General features: G+C 30.7%; 1 protein-coding gene across 8 annotated transcripts in view; it reads left to right on the top strand.

The window, feature by feature from the left end:
- The first annotated feature begins 3,396 nt into the window (after positions 1–3,396).
- LOC130669397 (kinesin-like protein KIF13B) overlaps positions 3,397–17,028 on the top strand; it is a 52,794-nt gene continuing 39,162 nt past the window's right edge. For 4 of the 8 annotated variants that reach the window (XM_057472286.1, XM_057472283.1, XM_057472284.1 and 1 more), the window contains exons 1-2: positions 3,399–3,975; positions 14,480–14,567. In XM_057472286.1, coding sequence (XP_057328269.1) covers positions 3,921–3,975; positions 14,480–14,567 — 143 coding nt within the window. In that variant the 5' untranslated portion in view covers positions 3,399–3,920. Of the gene's footprint in view, positions 3,976–14,479; positions 14,568–17,028 lie in introns of all 8 variants that reach the window. The other 4 variants (XM_057472277.1, XM_057472279.1, XM_057472278.1 and 1 more) reach the window with 2 other exon arrangements.

Genomic DNA, 17,028 nt, shown 5'->3' on the forward strand with positions numbered 1-17,028 from the left:
ATTACCCAAGTTTGGATATACCCATGGTTTATACAAGTAGATCATATAAATGTACCAGTTCAACGTTAGTAGGTTCGTCCAGTAGCTACCGTTCGGACCCAGTAATCAGAAGGACGGCAGTTCGCGCCCAAAGTCCAGCAGAATTTCCACCGAGTTTTTTTCACATCATTTACCTCCCTTGAATAATTAAAACGTTAATGATCATGAATTCTACGAGGTTAATAATAATAAATTTTTTTTAATTAAATTTATTCGTTTCCTGGAAGCCTGGGCCAGGTCTGGCAACCAAGCATGGGCCAGGTCTGGTAACCAAGCATGGGCCAGGTCTGGCAACCAGGCTTGGCCCGAGATTATCATTCCAGGCTTCTACCAAAGCTGGGCCAAGACTGGCTTACAAGCCTGGCCCAAGGTTCTACAAAGTTGGGCCAAGTCTGGGCCAAGCTTGGGCCCGTGGTACTTTCCTCTCTGGGATATCCCCCTTAAAAATGTCAGATAGACAAATAGTCTAGTCGAGAAGTGAGTTTTCTGCGAAAAATCGTTAAGACACTCTTAAAAATATGGCGGTTGGTGCATTGGATTCAGAATTTAATTCTGGGAAATGGGTATTTTTTTATTTATCCGCCATTACAAATTTCATTTGTTACAAACAAAAAACGAAGAGACAAAAAGGGAGTCTCCGTTTTGTAGCTATAACTTCAAAAATATTAAAGATATCTGAAATTTAAAAAAAAAGATTCTAAAAGAGGAGAAAATTTTAGTAAAATAAGTCTTGACTCCCCGAGTTGTAGCTCCATTATTTATAAATTTAATTAAACGTTGACAGTTGGGCTCCGCGCGGCCGTTTCGGTGCCTAGGCGTCGCCGCAAAGCAAAGTATGCAACACAAAATAATTTTTTTATAACATTCAATATTAATTTAAAAATCTGAATAAATTATAGTGTCATCTAGACACTTGAAGGAATATAGCCCCGCAAAAGAATAATTTTTTAGCTAGATTTTTGTTAACGTTATTTAATTGTTAATTAACAAATTTTTCGGAGACTTAAGTTTTGTGTTGCATACTTTGCTTTGCGGCGTTGAATTAAAATTATAAATAATGGAACTACAACTCGGGGAGTCGAGACTTACTTAACTGAAATTTTCTCATCTTTTAGGATCTGAATCCAATGCACCAATCGCCATATTTTTAAGAGTGTTTTTACAATTTTTCGCAGAAAACTCACTTCTCGACTACACTAGATGACAGTTCCAGAAAAATTGTCAAGGTCTTACTTTGACGTTCGACTGTCAACAAATTTTAACATTTTTAAAATTGTCTTCTCTAAAATTTACGCGGTTAAGTTTAATTAAAAAATTACTATGCGATAAATTATTATTTATTTTAAATAAAATTATTGTAAAAAATTTATTTTTTACTTGTAATCTAATATTTTTTTAAAAATTGACCGCAAAATAATCTCTTTGGATTGACGATATAACTTTATTTTATTATAAAATATAAATGATAACAGTTATTATTTTTCATTTTATGAGAATATTTTCCTTTCAATAAATGACCGCAATAATTAAATAGTAATTCGATATTTCATGTCAATTATTACTACTTTAACGGCTTATGGTACACAGAAATCTTTGTTGGTTATTCAGTTTGATTCCTAAACTGCATAATCGACGGAATCTAGAAAATCCTATGCGATTCAATACTTTCCGACGCGAAACATAGGGTTTCAAAAATAGTATTGAATCGCATTGAAACGCATTGAATCGCATTGAAAGCCAATGCGATCCCGATTGCTGGGATGGTCACTGTTATGATAATCCTAATTTTATTATAGAATTCTAATTTATTGACTGAAGTTATCTCTCCCTTTTTTTTTTTTTTTTTTTGGCATTTTATAACTTTGACGAATTGTCACTTGGACGAATCGTGAATTCTGCGAAGTATGATTTCAGGATTTTTTAACTTTGACATTTTTTCAATTGGTCGAATTGTTACTTGGGCGCGTTTTTATTCCAACGTATTCAGAGTATTTTTTTTTTAATATACAGAACACCTCAGCAGAGTTCGAACCAAATCAGCGACCCATAAATATTTAATTACACAATTTAAATTAATAAAAAATAAATTTTACAATCACTACACAATTTTACACGAGTGAACTGCAATGCTGTGTTTCAATTCAAACGTAAAGAATCTGGACGGATACTACCATTATCGATGATATTAGCTGCCGCTATTGGACCGCCAGTTAATTGAAAGTAATCGATTTTTTGATTCATCGACCGCCCCCATTTTAGAAAAAATTTGAACGTCGAATGCAGCGACGCGCAGTGGTGCCAACGGCGCGAAATTTTAAAATTGAAATTTAATCATTTTATTAAAAATTATTTGTGCCAATAATTATATTAATTACAGCGTTTACGAATACACCCACAAAAAAATTTTAATAAAATTATTAAATTTCAATTTTGAAATTTCGCGCCAAGTTGGCGCCACTGCGCGTCGCTGCATTCGACGTTCAAATTTTTGCTATAATGGGGGCGGTCGATGAATTGGAAAATCGATTACTTTGTATTAACTGACGGTCCAATAGCGGCAGTCAGTATCATCGACAATGGCAGTAGTAGTCCAGATCCTTCTTTATACATTTGAATTGAAACACAGTATTGCAGTGGCGTCGTGTAATTGTCCATAAAATTTATTGTTTAATTAAGTTGTGCAGTGTTTGAAAAATTTAAATTGTGCAAAGTGTCTGAGGTGCAGTTAAGTGTTCAGTGTTGAGTGCTAGTGTAAAGTGTTGCTGATGGCTGATGATGATGATTCCCTAGTTCCTGAGCAAACTCATCTAGCATCGTGTGGTGGGAAATAGCAGTTGACGTTTGTTTAGCTGCAATACACTTGGAGCAATTTAATTCAAATCTCCAAGTGTATTAGGACACCCTTCTGCATATTATTTCCCCGCCAAGGTTTGTTCAGACACTCAAGTGTTTTTTTTTTAAATATTCAAAATATTTTTCTATCATATTCTGCCGCCATTTTATTTTAACGTACGAATTTTAATTTTTCTCGTTTCTAGTAATTTATTCATCAAATATTTAAATTTACCGCGCAAATAATAATAATAAGTTAATTACTTTGGTCGCATTCGGGAATGCGGTACCTCTAGCCAAAGCCTTCATTACCAACACAAGACAGCGCAATAAAAATAAAATACCGACCTGACAACTCGCGCCACCATCGTAAGCAACCAAAAGCATTTGAATAATGAGTATCGCGGTAAAATCTCAGTCAACTAGTGAGCGTAAAACTCTGTCGGCCGTCGAGAATTCGTATCCGCGGGGAATCAGGGAGAACTGGCTGGTGCTGGCGCTCTAGCGAACCAAGAGGTCTCGTCGTCGTTTAAACAGGCCACCAGCCAGCCACCAGCAACTCTCCTGCTCCTCTCCTCAGTTCTCGCTCACTCTACACCAGTGCTGGAGTAATACACAAGTAAGCAAAAGCAACCACCAGCAAGTTGACGCACGGGCTTCGGGCATCGGGCAATATCTCCTCCAAAAGCAATATGGCGAAGTGTGTCACGAGTACGGTTAGACGTCGTAGTGATCTTTGAACGAAATAAAATAATAAATAAATATTTAATACCAGTAAATATTAAAATGAAAGGCTGAGGTATGGGTTGACTATTAAGTTTTTTTTTAAAAATAATGCGCCGTAAAAATTATTTTGTGATTGACAAGACAGTGCGTTGCAAGTTTAACATCTCGCTGTTTTTATTGTGATTTTCGTTTATTTTATATTCATCATAATTACCATTATAAATATATTTATATATTTATAATCCGTTAATATATAGATATATATATTTCGATATCTATATTATATTTTATTGATATTGTGAGCGTAATTGATTGTGTGAATCATGGCCACGGATAAAATTAAGGTTGCCGTGCGAGTCAGGCCATTCAATCGCCGAGGTAAGTAATATACAATTAATATATACATATATGTAGACATACATTCACTAATTTATTCACTGACTTGGTTGTTTAAACAAAAATCGTTTACATCAAATTTACAATCTATTGTCTGTCATACCTCCAATCATTCTTATCAATTGATAACACATTTTTTCTAAGATAAAGAGTAAAAAGTGATTATTTTTTAAATCAAAACTTTTACATTTATTTACTCAATTTATTGTTGCTATCATTGTTTAAAAGAAAATATTTAAAAAAATTATGTAATTGATAATTGTTTTGATCTGACGGATTTAAAAGTTTTACTTTATTACTTTCGCTCGTGATTTTTCAAACGTGTTAAATTATTTAATAGCTATGTAAGCAATGTAAAGAAGTAAATACGTAAATGGTTATCTTTGTTTTTAAATATAAAAAAGTTGAACACGTTTGACATGACGCATTGTACACAGAAAAAATATTTAGCGCAAGAAAATTTTGCATTATGGAATAAAAAGAAAAATTTGAATGTAGCAGACGTCAAAGAAATTTGAAATTACCAATGAATAGAGTAAATAATTGATAAAATAAAATTTTAGGGAAATGTGGGTTTCAAAAATTTTGAAATTGACAAGTGCATTTTTTATAAATATTTTTTAAAAATTATTTACTCGATTTATGGCTTTAAATTTGTCTACTACATTTACACTCGTAAATTATCTGTGATCCTGAAGTTAGCAGACATTTGAAAATTTTTGAATTTTTGTTTTTCGAAAAATCAATTGCAAAAAATAAAATGAAATTATGCACATAGAGAAAATTTTAAAAACTACAGGTGCAAATTTTTAAAATATTTTTTTTTCTATGGTTTATCGTCTGAAAAAAAATTCAAAAATTACTAGACGTCTAACTTCAGTATCATAATTTTCTTAGGACGAAAAAATAATTTTGGCGCAAGAAATTGTTTTCTCGCTCCAAAAAATTTTAGTTTTTTATTGATAATGCAAAAAATTTCTTAGGGCAAATGAATGTTTTCTTGAAAGGACAAATTTAGTGCGTTTTTATCCTTCAGTTGGTAGGCAATTAAAAATTTTCGGATTTTTCTCCAACAAATGAACTACAAAAAAAAAAAATAAATAAATAAAACTAAAAAATGCACTTGTATAAAATTAAAAAATCTATAGGTGCAATTTTTTAAAATATTTTGTTTTTATAATTCAACGTTTTAAAAAAAATCCAAAAATTATCAGACCTCCGCTGACTTCAGAATCATGATCCTGCAGCCAGAAGACAACTTTTAGATTTTTTTCTCAACGTCAATAACAAAAAAAAAAAAAGACTAAAAAAATGCACATGTAGAGAATTAAAAAAACTATAAGTGCAATTTCTTAAAATAATCTATCGTTTTTAAAAAAATCAAAAAACTCCAAAAGGTCGGCTGACTTCAGTATCACTCAGAATAATTTGATTCTTATTTTTTTTTATCTTCAGTTGAACTAGTGTTTTATTTGTTAGATGAGCCTTCGAAAGTACTGGAGCGCAATTAGCATCAGTTACTCGTTCTGACATTTGCTGGCTGTAAACCGCGTGACAAAAGATGCAATGGTACTTGTCTATTATGTACATGGGTACTAATAAGAACAAGATAGACGCATGTATTATAATATTAATTATTATTATTATTGTTGTTGTTATAAATATCATTACTATGATGATGATGATGATAATAATAATGATATGCATACATGTGTAATTAAATGTAAAATGTGTACGTGAGTGAACATTGAACGAATAGAGAAGGTGATATGTGTGTAACCGCAAGACTCCGTTCACTGAATAATATCTAACGAGCATTATTTTCCCTTCCGTCGGATCTAGGTGTCATGTTTCATTATTTAATGATATTTATTTATTAATAACAAATAATGATATATTTTTTGTCCGTCGCTGTTATTAATTGTTTATTTTAAAATTTTTAATTGGAAGAGTTGAGCTAAATATGATTGCGGGTTTATCTTATCGAGAGTTGAGTGATATATTTTTTAGTAGGGGAATATTAGTGTCCAGTGACTTGAATTATTTAAATAATTTATTGTTGAGTGCAAATATTTGCTTTTTTATAAATAATTATAATTATCAGTTAATTTATTTTAGCCGTTGCGTGACGCGTGCGGACGAAATTGCAAGTCTGAAAAATATGTAATGAATCATCGAGGGAGAAAGAAAGTTTATTTATTTATTTATTAAAAAAAGAGATAAAATGAAAATAAAATATAAATTTTATTTTCATCTTGAAAGTTTTCTAGCAATAAAATGTACATTTTTTATGTATGTGTTATATTTAGTGTAGTTTCTCTGAGGTTCGCGTTACTCCATCATTCTTGTTGACAGCACAACCCTAGACTTATGAAAAATAAAAATCTGCAGACTATTGGCTGTAATAAAATTAGAGACGGGATTTATTTTAATAATTTTGGGGACCGCGTAACTGAAACCTAAAGAGTTATTTCAGGATTTGAATTTCTTTTTAATGCCTATGAAATTATGGATAATTTAAAAATTACGAGCGGGATTTTGAATAATGCGGTGGAATGTTGAGGAAATTTTTAAAATAAATTATACTGATGTGTGAATTGCTGATAAAAAATTATCCAGTTCGATAGATTTTAATATTTCACTTGACGTTTCACCATCTGTCACTTTACTAACATCGGAAAAATATAAAAGTTGCGAATATTTTAAAAATGACAACCAGCAGAACATGAAGTAAAATAATTATTCGAATATCGAGTGAAATTTTACAATGAAATTCATAAAAATTCATTTTTCTGTCATAAAAACCGTAAACTTTTTTATCAGATTGAAACTTTTAGATTATTGGTGATTTTTTAGAAAAATTACACGGAAAAAATAGAATTTTAAAAATTAATAAATAATAGTAAAAAGTGGAATCTGTTATCAAAATTAGTACTATTATGTACTTAATGCAAAGTAGTTTACTAATTTTTGTAGATTAATAAAAACTACTATCAATTATTTCAAAAATTAAGCAAATATTATTACTTTTAGGTATATAAATACGTGACTTATTAGTGAAAATTAATTAATTTAGGGCATCCATCTATTAAAAAGTAATGATTGGTCAAATTAAGAATTGCTATCTTAGATACTGATTTTTCCAGCTGAAAAATTGCAAAAGTTACTAACTTTTATTTTATAAATTCGATATCACTGATCAATTATTAGCTTAAAATATCATTTATTCATCATTATAAATTAATTTACAATATACATAAACCGAATAAGTGGTAAACAATAAAATGAAAAATTAGTACACTAAATACTGATTTTTTGCTCATAAAAATGCCGAAAACTTTGAACTCTTATTTTATAAATTCTATCCCATTGACTAATAATTAATATAAAATGTTATTTATTCGTTATTATAAATTAATTTATTATATACATAAATCGAATAAGTCGTAAATTTTTAAAATTTTTCTGTTTATTTGAATAGTAATAAATAACTGTATTAAATTTGAATATAAATAATAGCCATTTTGTAATATATAATGATCCTGGTTTGATATTAGTATACAAATATACTAATTTTAAGTCAAAAATAAACTGCAAACTATTAAAATTTTGAGCACCATTTTTTTCCGTGTACTAATTTCGATTATTGACTAGCTTTCGATTACTCGAAAGGTCACAATCAATAATAAATTCCAATTATTGGAAGTAATAATTACATAATTTATAATTACTTATAATTTTAAATTTTTAACAGACGAATCAAATTTTAATATCATCTTTTATTTAGAATTAAAACTCCCGCCATATTCTGAATCATTTAAAATTTTTTTCAAAAGTTTAAAATTCAAATCCCAGACGTTACTTTTTCTTTCGCGGAAACAGAAAATTTAATTAAAATCTACATTAATTAATTTCCATTTCTAAAGTCATTGGCCAATTGCTAGCGTTATATATATACATATATACATATATATATATATTGTTTAAAGAGGTTGATATGTACGTGTGTGGCCAGCACGCTTCCTCGAGTACGCGTGACCGAAGATGATGAGTGCATAACTTGGCGTGTATATAGATCTCTATATATATATAAAAATATATATGTATGAACATCGAATGTCCTGGATTGTAGAGAACGTGTAATTAAAACACTTCTATCGTTAAACGATGCGACACGGAGTTTTATTTGATTTATTCATTGCAGTGAAAACGAACAAATTAATTCAATATTTATATTTAATATATTCTCACTCACTTTTCTTTATATAATTTATCAAACAATTATTTTTTATATCGTGTTTAAAAGTAATAAGTTCATCTGTCTAAATAAAAATCGGAGTAAAGTAAATAAAAGCCTTTTTAAAATATCACAACTGATAAAATCAAATTATTGTTATTTTAAAAACCGGTAATTATTTTCAATAACACTTTTAAAATAGATAATGTATATATTTATTATTATACTGGAGATTATACTTGTCTTCTCACTCATCAATTACTCAGTAAATACTATCTTCCGGCATATATATATGTTTTCTATGTTAGACGACCGTTATTAGTGTAAATAATTTGAAAAAACCCATCAAAGCCTTAGTAATCATGAGTGAACTCTCTTTCTCGTTATGCTTGACATCCTCTTGGCAATAAGTATTTAAAAATATAAATAAGACCTCTCGGGTCAAGTTAACTAAATTAAAATTTTTTTAAAATTTAATTAATAATTAAACTCTACCATATGACTTTTCAAGAAATTTAATTTGCGGTAAATTATTAATTTGTATACTGAAAAACTTTGAGTGAATACGGACTTTATTTGAATCCGAATTTACTCCGTTACTCGGAGTTTAAAAAACTCATTTCGCATATGGAGTAAATAGGGAGTTTGTTTTTTCAGCGGAGTGATCTTGATTTTGTTTGAATTCGTATTCACTCCGATTCGGAGTTTCGATATCAAAATATACTCGGAGTAAATTTAACTCCGAGGGAATTGAATAAATAAATAGTCATCCCCTCGGTATTGACTCCAGATTTACTCCGCAAATTTTGTATAAATTTCTAATGAATGGGTCGGGGTAACGATAAAAGTTTTGTCATTTCAAGACAAATAAAATCGAGTCTGGTTTAAAAATAACGAAAATAAAATAATAGTTATAAATATGGTAAAATTTTCGAATAAATTGGTCGTCATGTCGCGCATTCAGCTAAAGTTTTTCACGCCCACGAATAGAGACGAGATATAATACGCGTTCAACTCGGGCTGTGCTGTGCTGGGTCTTTTATCGATCCGAAAGGCAAAAGGGGCTTGTAGAGAAAGCTATGCTATGCTACTGCTATTGCTACTGCTACTGCTACATATATGTATATATATATATATATATAAATACTACTCCTACTACTGCTACGTAACGTTACGTTGGTTGTATTTGCTGGCAACTAAGTTACACACAGGGTTGCTGTTATATTCTCTATCTTGTTGCTATATCTATATATACATATTCATATACATATATGTCTATGTCGTGTGTCATCATTTGTATTTGTAAATAATGTAGCAGTGTGTTATTTGCCGTTAAATTTATGCATACTAATGCGTATAACGCGTCGACTAGAAATTGTTATCGTAGTAAAGACAAGGGGTAACTTGAGACAATCCCCTGCAGGAATAATTTCGATTAGCAGGGCAATATTTTATAATCTTGAAGTTAAGAGGATACGCTACCGGACCTCTTTCTCACACTCAGAAAAATAAACGGGACCATCTTTGTTGCACTCGTACAGTAAATGAGAATTTCAAAACAATTTTTCTTGGAGACGAATTAGAATTTTTGAAAATACGAAATTTCTAGCTCTTTGTTAAGGTTTAAAAAAACGCTAAAGACTCTCTATTTTAGGTTTCCAGTGTTTGTCCGTGAATTAAATTGAATTGAAAATCGGTGACCGTTACCCCTTAAGCGATGGTAATTAAAAATAAATAGTAATTGAATAAATTTAATTAATAGGTGGGAGTGATTAAAATTGTCCAGATGAATTATCAATAAATAAAATTTAATGTGAGTCATAGACACGTGAAGGCGTACATGCGTCACTCTGACAGTGTGTAAGCTCCGGGAAAATGCATACATAAACTCACGTCTCTCAGCGACATTGAGTTTATCAGCACAGCAGCTGCTCTTGAATGGGCTTTTAATTTTAGTCATATGTATGTTCTTTAATATAATATTATACATGTTGCTAACACGTGTTGTCTTTCAGTTGTACTGCTCTATGGATACATTTATTTCTTCTTAGTTTTGTTGATGTGAGGTGATGTGTGTAACAGCGCCAGTGTGCATTGTCCATAAATCATAAATTATCTACTAAGGTCCGCTTTGGAATTTCTCGACTGGCCAGTGGGCAGTGGGCAGTATGTGCAATAGCCTCTTCAGCACAGTGCACTGACCACTGGTGTGCGAGCTAGCATTACAACCACCTGGGGGGTTCTCTCGAGGGAGGTTTCGGTTACTGAGCAAAAAAAAAGGATCTGGAATTTTTTTACCTGTTTCAACTCAACTCGGTACGGGAAAGTAACAAAAAATAAAGTTAATGTTCCACATTCTCACTGAGATTTTATTTTTTTTTTTTTCTAATTTATATCACTTCCCTTGCCTTGTAGTTGGGAAAACAAAAGTTCAAATAAAGTAAATTTTTATTTAGGAAACAGTGGAGCGAAAGCAGGTCGCCAAAAAAAATGTTTTTTACTTTTACTATATTTTATGAAAATAAAAGTTATTAAAAAATTTACATAAGTATTAATATGGATGCATAGTACTGGTGAAATTGAGTTTTAATGCTAAAAGAATATTAAATCATTTTTATAAGAACTGAGATTATAAGAGGACAGTTTTTTAATACTTTAAATTATATTTAAATTTATTTGTATGTACTTAGATTTTTTTTTAGTAAAATTTTAATTTTAATTTAAAAAAAAATTATACACAGAAAAAAAAAATTTCAGGGCGCAAGATTTTTTTTCTATTATAAATTGAACACAAAAATTTTCTTGGGACGAGAAAAAATTTATTGACTCAAAAAGTTTTTTCTTGCTCTGAGACAATTAATTCTCGCCGTAAGAAAATTTCTGTTTTCAATTTATAATATAAAAAATTTCTTGGGCTAGGAAAAAATTTTCCTGGGGCGAGTAAAAAATTCTTGTGCCAAGAAATCCTTTTTTTCTGTGTACATATTTTCCAATTAATTATTTATAAATTTTCTCAAGTCTGAAATTGACAACAAAAAATTAATTCTTTAAATAAAGAAGTGAATTTCAATGCACTAATTAATTGGTAATAGTGTAATAGCTATTTGTAATAGGCTCGGTCTATTGAAATGGATGTAATAGCAGCAATGCTAGTCATGTTCCATACTGTGAACTCGAGATCGAATCCCGGCTAGGGTCAATAGAGTTCTGTTCAATAGGATAATCTGCAGCTATAGCAAAATGAATTACGTTGATTAAATGATTTTTTTTTTAAATTTAACGTAACAACATACGGGTACCCAGAGGTGAAACGATAGCGCCGAAATTTAAAATTATAATTTCTTCTTTTGATATGAATACTGAAATCAATCTAATGCTGCCTCAGATATATATGCTCATCAGAATGTTCCCTTTGTATTAGCATACTTTCTATGCCCTTTACTCTATGCATCGTAAGCTCGTTAAAAGTGCGGGAAAAATTTAAAAACGAGTACAAAGCATACCACAATTTAGCATCTGAGCTATGCAACTTAGAAATTTAAATTTGAATTTTTTTCCAAACGGTTTTAGTATAAAATTTTGTGAAAAAAAATTTAATCATATTGACGGCTCTCATATCTTCAGAAACGATGCACTGAATAGGTTTTTGCATATATAATCTTATCGCAAATATAGTTCACCGTGTATCTAAGTATGAACTGCTTTGCATAAACGAGAAAAATTTTTTTAAAGAAATCATTTCAACATTGCAGTAGCTATCCACACATACGATACAAGCTATACAATACACATCACCAAAGCGGGTCTATTGTCGTCGTCAGATGCTTTCTCTCCATATATCACATTCTCGTCTCTTCTTATCTTTACTATTCTCTTCATGCAATTTCAAAATTTATCTATTATAACATCTGCGGACTAACATAAAAATTAAGATTACGTTAGCACACAGTAGAAGCTCCTGGCTTAGACTTCAGACAATTGAAAACATTAACGTAATTGAATTAGCCAGACAAATAAAAATACAGTATCAAGTAGGCGCAGACAATTGCTTAAATATTACATTATTTTAATAAGCCAACTAAATAAATATATGTATACACTGAGAAATTATTCTTGGCTGAAATGCTATGGTGTCATAGGAAAGCCGGACTATGATGGCCACCAAACGGAAATTAAATGAACGTGTATCAAAAATGACTATGGCCGTAGTAATTTTTATTTTGTTTATTCAATTTCCGTTTGGTGGCCGACATAGTCCGGCTTTACTATGACACCCTAGCATTTCAAACAAGAATAATTTCTCCGTGTATGTAAACAGTATTTAGTGTCGCGAAATTACTGTCATTTTTATGTTCAGCCAGATCATGAGAACGTGACTGACAATTGCTCGTAAATTAACGTCAAAAATAATTTTCTCCATTTTTTATAAAATAATTTCCTGGACAATATTAAATGTACAATTGTAAGTTAACTACAAATCGCATCTCTCAACATAACTACCGTTTTATTTATTCAAAAAATTTGTTAAAAATTTCTCTTTATTAACCCTTATTGAAAGAAACGATTTAAAACGATTAGAAAAAAAAAATTTTAAATACTCCTGGGTCAAAAATAAAACTTGATTCAGGCTCGCTTCACCTTATTTTCTTTTGAAGTTATCGATTTTTCGATAAGATCTCGACTTTTTCGACTTAAATTAAATTTTTTTCAACTTTTTGAACTTTTTTCATCTTAATTTCAACTTATTTGTATTTTTTGATCTTAATTGGAACTTATTCGTCTTTACTTCGAGCACGATGGTCATTTACCTTAATTTTGACTTTTTCGCCTTATATTTTAAGTCGAATAAGTCTAAACCAAGTCAATTTCGACTTGATTTAAACTTTTTCGTCTTAAATCGTGACTAAGTAAGCCAGTTAAGTCTAAACCAAGACTCAAACTCAATGTATTTCATATCTCCGTAAAAAAAAGTCGAGTTTGTCTTGTGAAAAACAGCTCCAAATTTCGACTTGTTAAACCGAGTCTAAATCAAGTTTTATTTTTGACCCGGGCCTTTTAATGCTTTTGAATACTTTGAATACTTTTGAATCGCCTTTCTTATGAGCATTTAAAATTGCAAATTGTTTCGAATTGTTTCTTCTAATTAGGGAAGGGTTTGCACTTTTTTCTCTATTGCACTCAAGTCCACGAACGGTACTATCTTTGTATAATACGCACTTGCGCAGTAAATGAAAATTTTCGCCGAGTTTTTCTCTTAAACAAACGAATATTATCGAAAAATTAAAGCGCACTTTGCTAGATTAGACAGTAGTGCATCAGTGTGCAGTCTGTAGTTTGCATTTAGAAATTTTGTTTCCGAAAAAAGCTCAGCCAAAAGTATCTGATATCCCCTGAATTTTTTATAAAATAATTATCTGGAAAAAATCAATTTAACGCGGGAACCGACATTAAATTCAAAAAATGATGTATCTGAAGTTCGGAACGTTTTTCACGCAACGAAAATGAAAATAATTTATGTAATTTGACTCTAAAAGTTGCTTAAGGGGTTGTTGGAGGTCGCCTGCAATTTTCGGTTGACGTGCGAAATATTTCAGAAATCTAGCTCCAGAAGATTTTTTACTTTTCATTTCGTTTTTTTTATTTTCGCTCCGTAAAAAACGTTCCGATCTTCAGGTACATAAAAAATGACGTTAGTAAATTTTTCCCTGGTCAATTGTCAAAAAAATTTCTCCGCATTACATCACTAGCAGCATTACATATATCGAGTGAGAGTTTAATAGCATGAAAATAGATGCAGCAATCAGTAAATGAGCTTTCTATATTGTAATTATCATCGATCCTGAAGCAGAGTGTGATAGAGTTGACCGTGTTTAAACAACGTTAAGGTCTATTTGGTATGCCAGTAGCACTTGATATGATTACGCGTCTACACGTGCCTTCATTACACTTTGAGAATAGAATATTAATAGTTTAATGTAGGTTTAATCTATCTCGCTGGGTATGGGTTCTTCCCAACAGACACTTTAACCAGTTATATATATACATTTTACATCAAAATATCTAGATACACCGTAGAACAGAATCCTTTGTCAAGGGTAATTGATTTCATGCTAATTGCCTTCATTAATCCTCGAGCTCAGGCTTTATCTTTTGCCTAAAACAAGAATTAAATTGTTCAGTCTATTTTATGTATACATACCCAGTACTCTTTAGTCTTTAAATAAATAAAATTTCTTTGGTTTATTACAGAGTTGGAACTTGGGACACAATGTGTTGTGGAAATGACTTCACAACAGACTATTCTACAACATCCCACGAGTATGGATAAAATTGAAAGGTAAGTCTGATTATTTCATTATTTTTTATATTCATATTAATAATTGTTTGCTGTAAAAAGGATGTTAATCTATTATATTACACTGGTATATTGTTCGAAGGAAGAAATAGTTTAGTTTAATAAAAAAAGAATAAATAAATTTGAAAGTAGTACAAAAAGTGATTGTTATAATAAAGTTTATTCAAAAAAAGAGAAAAGGTATATAGACTTTTACAAGGTCGTAAAATACGTCGAGCAGACTTCACTTTTATTATTATTTTAAAAAATAGATTTTTTTTTTCCAACATTTTTATAAAGTCGTGAGTATCTTTATAATGACAAAGGAAACTCGCACAATGATAAGTTTTTCTCCCAGTTCTTATAAAAAAATCTTTTTACTAATCTAAAGAAAGAGCAAAATCTGATGAAAAATAAAAAAAAAAATTAACGGGATTGAATAGTCGGAAAATGAGATGAAATGTATAAGAAAAGTAATAGCTTTTTGGTAGATTCGTAACTATTCAGTAATATTTTATTATATTATACAAATATATACATATATATTTACGTTTTTATCTTTTCGCCTTCTCAATGCGGTAATAATTCATCGCGAGTACGTGACGATCTAAAGAAGGGATTGAATGAAAATCCAATGAATAGATTACTTACCAAAGATATAGTTTTTTATTTTTTTATATACATAAAAACCCTGGTGCTGACGAACGAACTGAAAATAAAACGACATACATATATGGATACGTTCGTTCAATTATTACTCTATGCTATCATATATATTTTGATATGAAGGCTCTTCAGAGGCTCAAGAGAAATAAATCCGATAGGATATTGTCCCTGAGAATAACATATATCCTACTCGATCATCATTGTTATTGTTCGTATACATTTGTGACCTGAAATGTCACATCAATTTTTCTTTCAACTTTAATTACATAATAAAAGTTCGCGGAAATACCGAAAATTTCCTTCAAATAATTTTCCAAAGATGTCCGCACTTGATATTTGAAATAAAAATTACGTGATTTCGTCAATAAATACCAATTATAATAAGTAAGCAGCTTTTTAAATAAATCGTATACATATATATCTGTATATATGTAATATATACAAGCCCATATAACGATATATCGATCCTCTATATATTCCCCACACAAGTTGTCTGTGACGCAACGACCTAATCCTCTGGCAATTCTCGACTTCTGAGTGTCTCACTCTCTCTATTTTACTCTAGTCTCTCCTCTCCTCTCTTTACTCTACTCTACTCTCTGAAATACGAGTAGAGAACACACCAGCTAGTCGAGTTCGTGTCAATCGATCATGCTCGTCCCTATCGACATAATCCTACACCTCGATACACATACACGCGAGTTATAGTCTTCTTTGTATGGATTTTCCTCACGAAAATCCTCAGAGATCCTTTATTTTTTATTCTGTCCTGTTCGATTCAATTTAATATCCGGTTTCGTGATACGACATGACGTGAAACGGACCCCGAAGCGCTCGAGCGTGGGGGTAGATGGCCTGTAAGGGCGGATTATACATTTAAGATTAGCAACAATGAAAATTATTCCGTGATAAATTGAATTATTTAGGGAAAAGCATGAAAAGTACTCTTCAAAAGAGCATATATATAAATATAGCCGACATATGTATGCCATGCTCTTGACTTTATTGCCTTCCTCGGCCTTCAACCCCTCTTTTCTCTCATCGTGTTCAAAAGAATATATATTATTAATGTATGAACTCTTTGTGACTCATTTTACAACACGAGAGTGTCGCTTCTTCTTTTTTATTTTTACCTCTGTCTCGGTCTCTTCTTCTCTTTTTTTCTTATGTTTGTCTCCTCGTTATCCATTTTTCCGCGTGTTTATATAAATACGTAAATTAACACATTCTGTTACTGACTTGTACGCATTCCTGCGGTCGAACGTTTAAAATTTTTTACTTAAGGATTTTTAATGCTAAATAACAATTGCAAGGTGAGCCTTGAGATTAATTAATCAACGCAGACTTATTTATAAATTCATAACGTCATTTAATCTTCTCAATGTAAATAAAAGTTTAATAAATGCCTTTAACATTTAAATTCGATACCGAATTTCCATTTTTTTCTACGCAATCACGTAATCGTTCAATATTTAAATATGTTAAATTATTTTCTAAATGCTAAATCAATGACACATTAATACTTAACGGACGATAATTTTATTTATTATTTTTATCAGTGCTAATACATATATATTTATATATATAGGCACATAAATGTTATGTGGATCAATAAATTTGTCCTAAAAACCTGAATAACGATAAAATAACCACACCTATCTAACTTCCGTAAGATTTCAATCATTTTCCACTTTATACCATACGTCACTATGTCACTTACGTAAATATATATATATATGTATATATATAAACACGTGTCGATCACCTGACAGTTCGTCCACAACCGGCCGCGCAACTT

Source organism: Microplitis mediator, chromosome 6, assembly GCF_029852145.1.
Source record: "Microplitis mediator isolate UGA2020A chromosome 6, iyMicMedi2.1, whole genome shotgun sequence".
NCBI classification, from domain to species: Eukaryota; Metazoa; Arthropoda; class Insecta; order Hymenoptera; family Braconidae; genus Microplitis; species Microplitis mediator.